General features: G+C 43.7%; 1 protein-coding gene across 1 annotated transcript; it reads right to left on the bottom strand.

Annotated features, from left to right (window-relative positions):
- Positions 1 to 1,454: 1,454 nt before the first annotated feature.
- LOC311030172 (kelch-like protein 10) lies at positions 1,455 to 11,101 on the bottom strand (the record flags this gene model as incomplete). The annotated part of the gene is made up of 5 exons (XM_084035777.1): positions 1,455 to 1,826; positions 1,956 to 2,105; positions 2,249 to 2,845; positions 4,453 to 4,936; positions 11,025 to 11,101. The coding sequence occupies 5 exons, from the start codon at positions 11,099 to 11,101 to the stop codon at positions 1,455 to 1,457; spliced, it is 1,680 nt and encodes a 559-aa protein (XP_083891903.1).
- Between the last annotated feature and the right edge of the window lie 2,661 nt (positions 11,102 to 13,762).

The following is a 13,762-nucleotide window of genomic DNA, read 5'->3' as shown; positions in this document are numbered from 1 at the left end:
GGCAGAAGCAGACGGCGGTGAACTGGAAGATGCCGATGCAGTTCTCTGGGCAGAGCTGGCTCTCCAGGAAGTCGCAGCACGTTTGAATGACGCCCATCCCATTGAACTGATCGGCTGCTAGAAGCAGCTCCTGAACATTGTCCTTGAACATAAAATGAATTACAGTTTTTATACACAAAAGTGCATTTTTCTTCATCAATAAATGAAATATACCACACCAGAATGGTGCTGTTATCATTTGCAGTGGCTAACAACACAAATAAACAGTTCGAATGGCATAAAAAAATTATTAAACTGCATCCTCTCAATGTAAACCGCATGGAAAATTAGCCTTAGCTTAGCGATTAGCATGGCGACTAGCATTACTAAGCATAAAACAATGGACAAAATAGCATCCCAACCTAGCAGTTAGCATGTCGCGGTTGCTAGTAGCTTTAGCATTTCAAGCTAGCGATCTTTTTACAAACGATAAACTACGGTAGAAATTGCACAAAAGTAACAGAAAAACATTGGAAGGCATCATATGGCATATTTTAAGCAACATAGACCAGCATAACCCAAGTTAATAGCACAATAAATGTATTTTTTTCCATCTGAACGGCTACCGAACTAGAAGCTAACTGTGTGCTAACTCACCGGAGTCTCATGCATTTTACTTCACAAAGGGGGTTTTTCCTCGTCGGCTCACGGCTTATCGGGTCTGCCTGCGGACGTCTCTGCCGTTATCCGCAGCTTTCTGCTACTCTTTGCGTCGTGTTTTCTTTCTTTTAGCTACCGACTCCCTCGGTCTGGCTTATGCCTTGAGAGAAAATGGCGTCTGCTCTCAGGTGCAGACTTCACGCGATACCTGACCTAGGTTCACGCCGGATACAAACACTAGCAGGGGAATACTGACATCTACTGGGGGTTTAGTAGAACTGTCTAAATGACAAATATGGGTTTAGTAACCTGATTTTTCATGCTGGTTACACATGTATTATATAATAGCCAAACCTGTTGTATATTAAGACTTACTCATTTGTATGCATTTTACTTTTGCTTTATGTACTTTCAGATGACAAGAATGAATGCGAGAAGTATGATTTTACTACAACTGCTGAATTGAGTGGCTCAGAAGAGGAGTTAAGGTACTGCCATGTTTATATTGACCTTTGAACTCATCACTCTATTGGTCTTTGAAAAAGCCAAAAATGTAAACCTTGGTGGCGTTTTAAATCTCAAAATGCCAAATACCATAGAAGCATATCACACTCTTAGATATGCTGGAATACACATTTAGCAGATAACAGCCAACAGTTTCATTTTTTAGTTTGACTACCTTATAAAATTCCCCTTCACATGGTATAAAACTAAAAGTTCACACAATCTGTCAGTAGCAGTTTGATGCAGAAAGAAGTTTATTATTTATTATTTACATTTTAAAAAAAACATATTAATAAACAGGGTGGGTGGTGTTAGGCAGAACGTCCTGCCTCCTCAGACTCCACAGGAACACTATCCAAATCTAAAAGAGGCAGAACATCACGTGGGACCAGATACTGGGCCATGTTGGGGAGTCCGGACACCACACAGCAGCTCAGAGCACTGCGGCCGATCCCCATGTCAGAGACCTCGGACCACTCACCAGTGGTCACGTTGTAGCACTCCACGTTGGTGGAGGTGTCGGTGCTGTTGAAGCCCCCGGCAACGAAGATCCGGTCATCGATGACTTTGATGCCGAAGTTGCTGCGAGGGGTCAACATGTGGGACACTTGGTTCCAGGTGTTGCTCCGAGGGTCGTAGACCTCAGCGCTGCGGAGATATCTGTCGTCATCAAAGCCACCGACCTTTGGGAGGAAGAGGAAATGAAAAGGTCAAACGGAGATTGAACCAGTTTCTCTGAATCTACAAAAAACAACTGCTGATCAAATCTCTCTCTCTGTTTTGTGAGGGTCAGCAGTGTTTCCTGGACTTACAGCATAGAGGCGGTCTGCATAAGTAATGACGCCGAGCCCACTGCGGACGCAGGTCATGAGGCCGATGGTCGTCCACTGGTCGGTCTCTGGGTTGTAACACTCAGCCGTCTGCAGGAACTCGTTCCCATTGAAACCACCGCAAACGTACACCTGGGAACAACAGGAAAGGACTTTAATAGGATTTAACAATTAAATGGTTTAAGAATTAACGCTTTTCTTGGCTTCTACTGGTAATAAATCATCTGAAATATCACTACACAACTGTGAGATAATGTGAGAATTATGAGACCCACCTTGTTGTGGAGCGTCGTGGAGCTGGCGTCACTTCTAACCTCCTGCATGGATGAAATGAGACTCCACTGGTTTGTCTCGGGGTTATAGCGCTCTGCAGTGGAGAGTCGTCGATGCCCGTCGTACCCTCCCATGGCATAGATGCACCCGTTGAGTGTAGTGACGCTCACAAAGCAGCGGCGGAAAAACATGGGCGACACCTCATGCCAGGTTTTTGAGCTGAGGTCGAACCTGCACACGCTGTTTAAACGCTCCAACTTGTCGAAGCCCCCAACGCAGTAGACGCTCCCGTTGAGGAAGGCGGTGCCATGGTAGGCACGAGGACGCTCCAGATGCTGGGTCAAGCTGATCCAGTCGTTGGTGTGGACGTTGTAGGCCTGGATGCCGTCAGTCGGATCGCCGCCACTCCAGCCTCCGATGGCCAGCAGGACGGCGTTTGGAAGTCGAGGACGGACGAGATGGTGGTAGACATCAGGCTGGTTTTGCATGACTTCTATGGCTTCCCTGACCATGCGCTGGCAGTCTGCGTTGTTATTCACCAGCTCATTAGACATCACACTGATCCTCATGTACTCTGTACCCATGGAGGCCAGCCGCACCTACAGAGAAAACAGGACAGAATGTTTGGATAGAAGTTCATGGACGGCAGTACTTTAGGCTGGTCCTTAACTCTAGAGGTGTCCCTACAGACTACTGTTCAGCTGTTCCTTCTTTGCTTCACACTAATAACTAGGATAAAAATATAGTGGGGCGCTTTTCAAAACAGCAGCAGAGTGAAATATGACTGATATCAAGGCTCCTCCCAGTTTACTTTAAACCACCACACTGATAAACCCAACACGCTGAATGACACACATGAAGTCTATTGAATAAATGACATCTGGAATGGAAATAGTGAATTATATGCATTTTGTAACAGATGTGTAACTTTTCCGAATGAACTCCATTCTAAAATCTGCTTTAAAGTACAGTAGTATGGAACTGAGAGACCAGCAGCTCAAATTCTACTTCACATTTTTAAAAAACAACAAAACAATAACACGTTTGGCAAACATCATAAATCCAACTTGAGCTGAGTCTACAACCGATGTACAAACTTCACATGTTGGAAGTTGATATGAGATGAATGGAAACAAGAAACCTCATTTGAGATGATATCCAGTCAAGTCATTATATTTATAAAAACTATAGACAGACAGGGAAACTACACCACTGGTTGAATTCTGAATGATCCTTTCAAATATGTTACAAATATTCTCGTAGCCGTCTATCAGGTGTTTAATGTCCTCTTGTTTTTGTTTAAATCACAAATGCTCTATGAGCTTGTTACGTGTTGTGGCTGTTCTCTCAGACTTCACATCGCTAATCAATCAATTTGCTGTTACTTTCTGCTCATTTGAAGGATATAAATTCACAAGTTTCCCCCCTAATATCAGATAATGTACTCACTCGAAGTAGAGGCTGCATCGACAGAGGAAGATCTTGTGGATTTGAAATTCCACGTCTTCAACAGTGATGACTGCGTCGCAAAACGTTCCCTCCAGACGTAAATCATTGAACCCTGAGGCAGGAAACAGGAAAGAAGAGTGGCGTTGATTGGCCATCTTGATTTGCTGATGATAGAGTTGTTGTTGTCTCTGGTTGTTGGCTTGTGTGGAGATCAAGAGAGAGACTGGACACCTTCACAGATTACACTTCTAGAATAGATGCTCATCACTTCACTGTGATTTGTGATTGATGCAGAATGTTATTGTTCAAATGTAGTTTGTATGTGTTTAACTGCATCTTCTATCAGTCAGACAGGAGGTGAAGGTTCACTAAGGCAGCAAAATCTAGATGGCTGATCAACGCAAATCTTCTTTCCTGTTTCCTGACTCAGGGTTCCATGATTTACGTCTGGAGGAAACGTTTTGCGACGCAGTCATGACATCAAATTGATTGATTAGTGATGTGAAGTCTGAGAGAACAGCCACAACACGTAACAAGCTCATAGAGCATTTGTGATTTAAAACAAAACAAGAGGACATTAAACACCTGATAGACGGCCACGAGAATATTTATAACATATTTGAAAGGATCATTCAGAATTCAACCAGTGGTGTAGTTTCCCTGTCTGTCTATAGTTATATAGAGGTGTCCCTACAGACTACTGTTCAGTCAGGATGAAACCACGGAGAAGAAATCATGTGACAGGAAGTCATCCTACCTTAGACAAGAGCACAGCGATGTGGTCTCTCCTTTCCTCCAGTGCGTGGGCGATCCAGCGGAGGACGGCCTCATACACAGTCCTCTCGTCTCTCACTCTGAGGTCGTCTCTGTTCAGGATGGCACTGAGTTGCTGCACAGAGAGCTGCGGGAACTCTTCAGAGGAAACGAGCTCCTCAAAGTGGTCGACGATGAAGCTGTAGGCCTGGCGGTGCAGTTGGGGGCAGAAGCAGACGGCAGTGAACTGGAAGATGCCGATGCAGTTCTCTGGGCAGAGCTGGCTCTCCAGGAAGTCGCAGCACTTTTTCACAACTCCCATCACATTAAACTGATCGGCTGCTAGAAGCAGCTCCTGAACGTTGTCCTCCGTCACTGAAACGGAGCCGGTGTATGCAAAGTCGATGAGGAGCTGCATCATGTCAGGAGTCAGGCCGGGGATGTTGAAGACCTTCTTGTCTGAAGAAGACCAGCGTTGGAAGAGAGCTCTGTGGGTCAGGATGAAAACACAAAGAAGAGGATGAGAAACTGACGTCAGCTGTTCCTTCTTTGCTTCACACTAATAACTATGATAAAAATATAGTGGGGCGCTTTTCAAAACAGCAGCAGAGTGAAATATGACTCATATCAAGGCTCCTCCCAGTTTACTTTAAACCAAAACACTGATAAACCCAACACGCTGAATGACAAACATGAAACCTGTTGAATAAATGACATCTGGAATGGAAATAGTGAATTATATGCATTTTGTAACAGATGTGTAACTTTTCTGAATGAACTCCATTCTAAAATCTGCTTTAAAGTACAGTAGTATGGAACTGAGAGACCAGCAGCTCAAATTCTACTTCACATTTTTAAAAAACAACAAAACAATAACACATTTGGCAAACATCATAAATCCAACTTGAGCTGAGTCTACAGCTCAGAGGGTGGGACCAAAGTATAATAGAGGTGAACAATTGGCTGAAAGTTTGTGTGAACAGTCACCACAAATTCCTGATTTTCTTATCCCGGTACGTCTTCCTCACATTCATACTGGGAGTGTTGGGAAGTTGTTCTCTGACCAGTATCTTCTTCTCTACATTGAATTCTGGATCTGAACCAGCTCCCAACTTCCCAGCAAACAGCTCAGCCGGCAGGTGAGTCTCGCGTTACAGTTTGTGAAGGTGTGCTGTACGTTAATTGATAAATTAATAATTTATATAGTATAAAAACTGCTTAAAACGTTTAATTATATATTAAAAAACACTTTAAAGTATTAGAATATTAGATAAATCATAATAAAAACATTTTGGAAAGCACAACTAAACTATTTAAAACAAGTATTCTATAAATTGCTGCAAAAAAACAAACAAAAAACAAACAAAATAAAAAAGTTTTTTTGTTTTAAATCTCATCCCTCTGTGTGTTCAATGCTCCAATGATCCTTTCAGATCTCCTTTAGGATACAACAGACCTTCCTTCACCAAAGGAAAGGATCTCCAATGATCCTTTCACATCTCCTTTAGGATACAACAGACCTTCCTTCACCAAAGGAAAGGATCTCCAATGATCCTTTCAGATCTCCTTTAGGATACAACAGACCTTCCTATACAAAAGGAGTTAAAGTGCCACACACCTCGGCCGTTCATGAAAACAAACCATTTGCATATTTAACAATCACTTTCATGCAGACATATAGTAATTGGAATTGTGTTGATAAATGTGTCTATTATAAGTGAAGGAGTTGCATTCATGAAGGACCACAAGTTGCATTCATGGACAGTTTGCAGTCTTGGTTTTGGGACACTCTGGTCTGAGTCTCATCAACGGCCCTAACTTTACCCTCAGGATCTACTTTTAACTCACATTCTTTGTATTATTATTTTATTTGAACGTTCTCATGTAACTTCCTTATTACACAGAGCTTTTGTCTTTTTCTTATTTCAGTCGTTTGATTTGAATCCACACATTCTCTCATCTTGATCTTAATCAATTTCCTTTTGGAGAATATTATGCGTTACCCACTGCGTCTAGGCCGAGGTGAAGCTGACGATAAAATAGTGGCAAAAAGCCTCCGACCTTTATTTGCGTCCGCAGTGTCGGAGTTGCCCAGAGCCGAGATGCAGCCAGCGGACGCTTCTCTTCTTCCAAGCCTGTTGGTGACTGTAGCGGCCCCTCGGATTTATTGATTAAGACGCAGAGAGTTTCAAACGGGTGTCTTTTATTTCGTTCTTCTGCGTGCACCACGCACCATATGCACCGTGAAAACTACAGAATAAACAGAAGAAATACAAAATGCTTCTTTGTAGTTTCACAAATAATTCACATAAAACATGTTCACATATTAATCATATTCTCTTTTCCTTGAACAAAGTATCTTCTGATAACAACACACTTTACATATTTTCATACCTCATTCCGCTCTCCAAGGGCGCTAATTACTGAGTTTCAGCCATCAGCTAGCATGCTCTCTAGCTCGCCACACACCTCACAGTTTGGAGCTCTTAGAAATAACAGGTACGAACAATACAAAAATAATAAGGTAAATCACAATGTAAACTCTTTTCTTACAGGGTTCAAACAGATGAAAAGGATGAATAACTAATGAGTTTATAAGTGTTACCGTTCCTCCGACGATGCGTGAGCACATTGTGAAAACAGAGTAACAGGAAGTTTAGCGTCACAAAAAAAACATCAGAAGAAGAAAACGATGCTCTTCAAAATAAAAGCAGAACAGACCACTAGGTGACACTATAGGGCTACAATGACCTGTTAACACATAAACAATCCTGTATGAGAATATAAACGCGATTTATCAGACATTTACACTCCCACCAAATCCTAGCACAATGAATGAATAAATACACAAAGAGTAAATGAATTGTACAGGATTTCTTGACTCTAGCAACATACATAATAAAAACAGTGTGTGCAGTGTTGTCTATCGCTTTGTTTTAATCAGTTCTCAAAGAGGAGCACCAATTTTTTGATTGGTCTCTCAATAACTGAGGGTTTGGAGGGGGGATCTTGTTTTTTACGAGGTTTCTGCTCCCCGACTTGCACTTTAACTCGACGAACTAAGCCATCACTACTTTGAACAGCTTCAATCACTCGTCCAAGTTGCCACTGATTTCTTGGGAGGTTGTCATCTTTAATAATGACAATATCATTCACTTTGAGGTTGCGCTGTGGTAAGTGCCATTTCTGTCTCACGGATATGTTCAGCAGGTACTCTTTTTTCCAGCGGCTCCAGAACTGTTCAATGAGATACTGAACTCTTCTCCACCTCTTTGTTGCATACAAGTCTTCCTTAACAAATACTCCAGGGGGAGGAAGCGCAACTTTAGTTTTCATCATAATGAGGTGATTCGGTGTTATAGGCTCCAGTGCCAGAGGATCATTGATTCCATCCACTGTTAATGGGCGGCTGTTAACTATAGCCATGGCCTCATATAGCAGTGTTCTGAGGGAGGCGTCATCAAGTCGGCCTGGGCACTGTGCAAAGGTAGCGTTCAGCACATTTCTAACGGTTCTGATCTGGCGTTCCCAGACACCGCCTGCGTGACTGTCAGAGGGGGCATTGAAGACAAATTCACACTGCTTCTCAGTCAGGAAGATTTCCACTAGCTTAGTGTTACATTGTTTAAGTGCTTCCTTGAGCTCATTTCTGGCTCCAACAAAATTAGAGCCTTGGTCACAGCGTAGTTGTTGAACAGCTCCTCTTAGGCTGATGAAGCATCTCAATGAGTTGATGAATGAGTCTGTTGACAAATCTTCAAGCATTTCAATATGGACGGCCCTAGAGTACAGACATGTGAAAATCAAGCCGTATCTTTTGTATTCTTTGCGGGCTTTCTTTACAATGAAAGGACCGAAACAGTCCACGCCGCTGTATGTGAAAGGTGCTGAGGCTTCGACGCGTTCTTTGGGAAGGTCGGCCATTCGCTGCCTCTCTGTCGGACGTCGAAGTTTCCTGCATAACACACAAGCGTGTATCAGCTTGGCAACCAGCTTGCTCCCACCAATTACCCAGAATCCATTGGCCCGAAGCTCCATTAAAGTCTGGCTTCGACCCTGATGGCATGTCTTCGCATGGAAATGGGACACAATCAGCTTGGTGATGTGGCTGTTATTTGGTAAGATGACCGGATGCTTGACTTTGTGACAGAGTGATGACTGTTTTAATCTCCCGCCAACGCGGAGGAGTCCTTCAGACCAGATGGGGTCGAGACTGAAAAGAGAGCTTGAGTTTGGAAGGTCTTTCTCAGCCTGAAGCATCTTTATCTCATGGGAGAAGGCTTGCTGCTGTACGATCTTAATCACTTCGTCAGCAGCCTTCTCACGCTCCTTAACGGTCACATGCTCACTGTGTTGTTTCTGTTTAGACCCCAGCCTCTTGATTCTTGCAACCACCTTAAGAATTGTTGTCCAGGAGGAAAACTGACTCAGACGCCTGAGGATGTCATTGCAGTTTTCGGCTTCGGTTGCAAGCACCTGGATTGTCCTGACTTCAGGATCACCAACAAGTAATTCTGTTGGAGCGTTGGGTGTTAGATGTAATTCATGCTCCCAGAGAAATTTCGGTCCTCGCAGCCAGTTTGTTGAGTGAATGTCTGAAGCATGAAGACCTCTGGATGCGTGATCGGCCGGGTTTTCTGCAGTGTCCACATAGTGCCACTGACTGGGATGACTGTTATCCCTTATCAGCTGAACACGGTTCGCAACAAATATGTGGAACCTACGAGCATCATTGTTAATGTACCCAAGCACAACTTGTGAATCCGTCCAGAAAACCTCTTCATCAATCTTTATGTCAAGTTCAGCCTTTAACATGACACCCACTTTTGTAGAAACCACAGCTGCTGCGAGTTCTAGTCTCGGGATACTGGTGACCTTTGAGGGTGCAACCCTTGCTTTCGCCAACACGAGACTGCAATGGACCTCGTCCTTGTCATTTTTGTACCTGACGTAAGAGCAAGCACCATATCCCACGCAGCTGGCATCCGAAAAATGGTGCAACTCTACTCTGACAATGTTATGGAAATCTGATGGGTGGTAACATCTCGGAATTGAAACCTCTTTCAACTTGTGAAGACCATTTATCCACTCCTCCCACCGTTGCCTCATATCTTCTGGGAGTAGGTCATCCCATCCGATGCCTCTGTGACACAGCTCTTGAAGGATACGCTTCCCAGTTAGACTGAACGGAGCGATGAATCCCAGTGGGTCATAAAGAGAAGCAATGACAGACAGGCAACCACGCCGGGTTGATGGCTGATCTTTCGAGCTGATGTTAAAGCTGAAAGTGTCAAATTCAATCGACCATTGAATGCCGAGTGCACGCTCTGATAGGGTCGGATCCAGTCCCAGAGGTTCGATGGTTGCTGTTCTTTCTGAGGGATCTAAGCAGGCAAGAGCTGCTTCCTCATTCGAGTTGAATTTATGAAGGCGTAGGCCTCCTCTTTTGCACAACTCCTGTGACTCAGTGATCAGTTTCTTAGCTTCCTCGACCGTTGGGACGCTGACTAGCCCGTCATCAACATAAAAGTTTCTCTCCACAAATGTTGATGCCAGTGGATAGGTATCTTTGTGTTGCCGTGCCAGATGTTTCAAGCCAAAATTGGCACATCCTGGAGATGAGGCGGCTCCGAAGAGATGAACCGCCATCCGGTATTCCTGTGGTTCCTTCTCCAAGTCTCCACCTTTCCACCAGAGGAATTTCAGGTAATTCCGGGATTCAGGAGTGACAGAGAACTGATAAAACATTCTTTCTATATCACAGATAACCGCTACGGCTTCCTTCCTGAAACGGCAAAGAACTCCTACCAGCGGATTGATAAGATCAGGCCCAGTTAGCAGAGTGTCGTTTAGAGAAACACCATGGAATTTGGCCAAACAGTCGAATACGACTCTCAGCTTGCCCGGTTTTCTGGGATGATAGACGCCATGATGTGGAAGGTACCATTCCGTCTCTCCCTCAGATGTTGTAGGGGTAGGCTCTGCATCACCCTTGTTAATTGTTTCTTCCATGAATGTTTTGTATTGATCATAATATTGTTCATTGGCCTTTAATTTCCTTTTAAGACACTGCAGGCGAACTGTGGCTAGCCTCTTGTTGTTTGGTAGGTTGGGTGGACTGTTGCCCTTGAAAGGGAGGGGCATCTCATAATGTCCATCTTTCTTCTGTGTGATGTGGTCACTGAGGAACTGTATGAAATGAAAATCATCCTGGGACACATATTTATCTTCATAAGTTCTCTCGATGAAGTCTGATTCTAGGGTCTTGAGAATGTCTGTCGCTGATGGAATTGGCAGTTCCTTTACTGTGAGCCGATGCACAAAGCTCTGACTTCCTTGTCTGTCTAGGTGGGGGTTTGATGAGCCTACAATACTCCATCCTAGTTCTGATCTCTGTGCAAACGGTTGATTTCTATCACCAATGATAACCTCAAGAGGAGCTAGTGCTGATGGACAGTCATATCCGATTAGGAGCCCTACGTCACAGTCTTGAAGGGGTGGTAGCTTATCTGCCAAGTGTTTGAGATGAGGCCACAGTAATGCTGTTTCCTTCGTTGGGACGTAAGACTTGTCCACTGGGATAAAATCGCGGCTGTAGGCCTGCTGTAGTTGGATGTGGTTCTTAGAGTGTAGTCCTCGAACTTGTAGACCATGGACGTTCTTGCTAGATATGATTGTGTCAATAGCCGTCATTGTACTTAGTTTCAGTTTTACTGGTTGGGCATCAACATTCAGTTTGTCAAGTACATCTTCTAAGACAAACGTTGAGTCACTCTGTGTGTCCAGTATTGCATATGTGAGTACCTCTTTGTGTGGCTCTTGTATTGAAGACACAAGGACTGGTACAATACTTGAGGTAGCGGAAGCACGTTGTGTTGATGTATGGGATACGACACTGTGCGTTTCCACGCTTGCATGTTTTTCTGTGGAAGTGGAGCTATGCGTTGTTGCTTCCACAGGTCTTTGTTTCCTGTCTTCGTGTAAACAGGTTGGGTGACGACGGCTGCATATGTCGCATGTGTGTCTCCTCTTACACTCTTTGGTCATATGACCTTTTCTCAGGCACCCAAAGCAAAGCCGATTTTCATGAATGAATGTCTTTTTGTCTTCACCACTCTTCGCTGAGAAGGTGGGACACTTGGTGATGATATGAGCTTCGCTTTTACAGACAGAGCAAGGTGATTTTGGTTTGCTGCTGTTTGTTTCTTGTTTCTCCTGAGCGAAACCCTTTGTTTGTGCATTTGTGTTGAAAGCTTTGGCTCTCTTTGGTGATCTTTCGTCTGTGGCCTTGAAACTTATCAACAATGGAGAAGCAATAGGGTTGCAAGCTATCCGTGCCTCTTTGCTCAGGAACTTTGTGAAGCATGCAAGATCTGGATAGCTTCCAGATGTGTCAAGTTCCTCTACAACTATTCTACTCCACTTGTGCAAGATCCACTCTGGTAGTTTTTTGAGCAACTTGTGGTTTTCCTCACAATCGTTAAGAATAGCTAGACCTTTGACGTGTGGGATCGCCTCAGTGCAGCCTTGGAGGAAGTCAGCGAACTCTCGTAGTGCTAGTGGGTCGTTTGTGTTGATCTTTGGCCATCTCATGAGCTTATCTCGGAAAGCCCTTTGTATGATGAACGGGTTCCCATATCTGTCCTGTAAGACTTCCCATGCTCCATTGTATGCGTTCTCTGAATCTCGATAAAAGAAGCCTTCTACAGCTTTGCGCGCCTCTCCAGCAAGATAATTTTTGAGATAAAACATCTTCTCACTTGGTGGAAGGGGTTTCCTGTCAATAAGAGCTATGAAGGACATCTTCCAATCTGTAAACTTTAAAGGGTCACCACTGAACGTGGTTGGTTCAGGGACCGGCAAGCGGTTCATGCTTAATGAGCTGGCGATTGCTTGGGCTAGACTGACAGACTCCTGGGTCATCGTCACTTCAGGAGCTGCTTGGTGAGGTTGGAATGATGCAGCACCTGGATTCAATCGAGGTTTAGTTTCCGTTCTGTAGCAAGCAGAGCTAGTTTCGTCATTAATCTCCTCATCATGGTTCTCGAAACTTTCAAAATCGTATGCTCTCACGCGAGCTGCTGCTATAGCAACGTCTTTTTCTACTTGTAACTGTTGCAACTTTGCTCTCTCATGTTCCAACTGTTGTTGCATTTCCACCTCTCGTTGTTTCATTTCTGACAACATTTTTGCCTCTTTAAGTTTCCATTCACCCTCTAACTTGTGAAGATGTGCTTTCTGTGCTTGGATTTCTTTCATGGCTTTTGATTGTTCCAGCTTAGCAGCGAGCTCTGCTTGTGCATCTACTCTACTGCTGTGGGTACTGGTTGAGCTGGAGTGGCTGCTCGATCTCTCTGATGACGTTTCAGTTTTGGTATGGCCAAAGACAGACCCATATTCATCTTTGGTTAATATTTCTCTTACCCTTTCTTTCTCAAGTTGGTCATTATGATCTTGATTAATTGTCTCAAGACGGTTACTTATGAGGTTACAAATTTCCTTTGTTAGCGTAACACAGGCATCCATTTTTTTTACAATACTTGGTGTGGTGTTACTGTTACGTAGAATAGGTTCATACTGCTGGCTTACATCATCATGCTTTGCTTGAATGTCTTGCTGTAATGTATTTAGGTCTTCTGATGAACAGAGGGTTTTTAGTTTTGTCCTTGTTTCCCTTGCTACCATCTTCCAAGAGTCATACGTCTTGTTAAATGTGTTCTCACGTTTTTTGGTGTCTTGGTCGTGCATCTCTTGGCCTTTCTCTGTTAGCTTTCTTTCACGTGAGCTGGACCTAAATGGTGTGTCTTTAGGATTGTCTGTCTTCTCTGTCGGGAGTGACATCTTGCTCGTTTGTGCTGCTGCTTTAGGTCGAGTGTGGCCTTTGATTGTCCTATGCCTGACTTCACACTTTTAAGCTGTAGTTATCCTTTACCACAGAGTAATATTTATGTCAAGCATTAACAGATTCTGCATAAAACAGTAACAACAAAATAGTGAGAAGACAGAAATAAGCGCTGCAAGCATTAATAGCTTAAAGCAATTTAACCTCAGACCTTGACACGTTATCAATTATTATTCCACAAGCACATGAGCCAGTTTTCTCGAAATTGTCACAGTGTTAGGACCAAAGAATTAGCAAATTATTTTGACCTCACAATACCAGTTATTATTTCAGTCACTTCAGTTGTACCGTAAGCTTGCATGTAGAATTGTCCCTTTTTCAGTCTTTTTGCTCCTGCAGTTGTACCTTAAGCATGCTGTCCATTTTCAGTCTTGCCTGGGTGCAGAAGTTGGGTGCAAGCGAAGTACTGGCT

Source organism: Eutrigla gurnardus, assembly GCF_963514095.1.
Source record: "Eutrigla gurnardus genome assembly, chromosome: 19".
NCBI classification, from domain to species: domain Eukaryota; kingdom Metazoa; phylum Chordata; class Actinopteri; order Perciformes; family Triglidae; genus Eutrigla; species Eutrigla gurnardus.
Note: the sequence above shows the minus strand (reverse complement) of the source record. Positions and strands in the feature narration are given on the sequence as shown.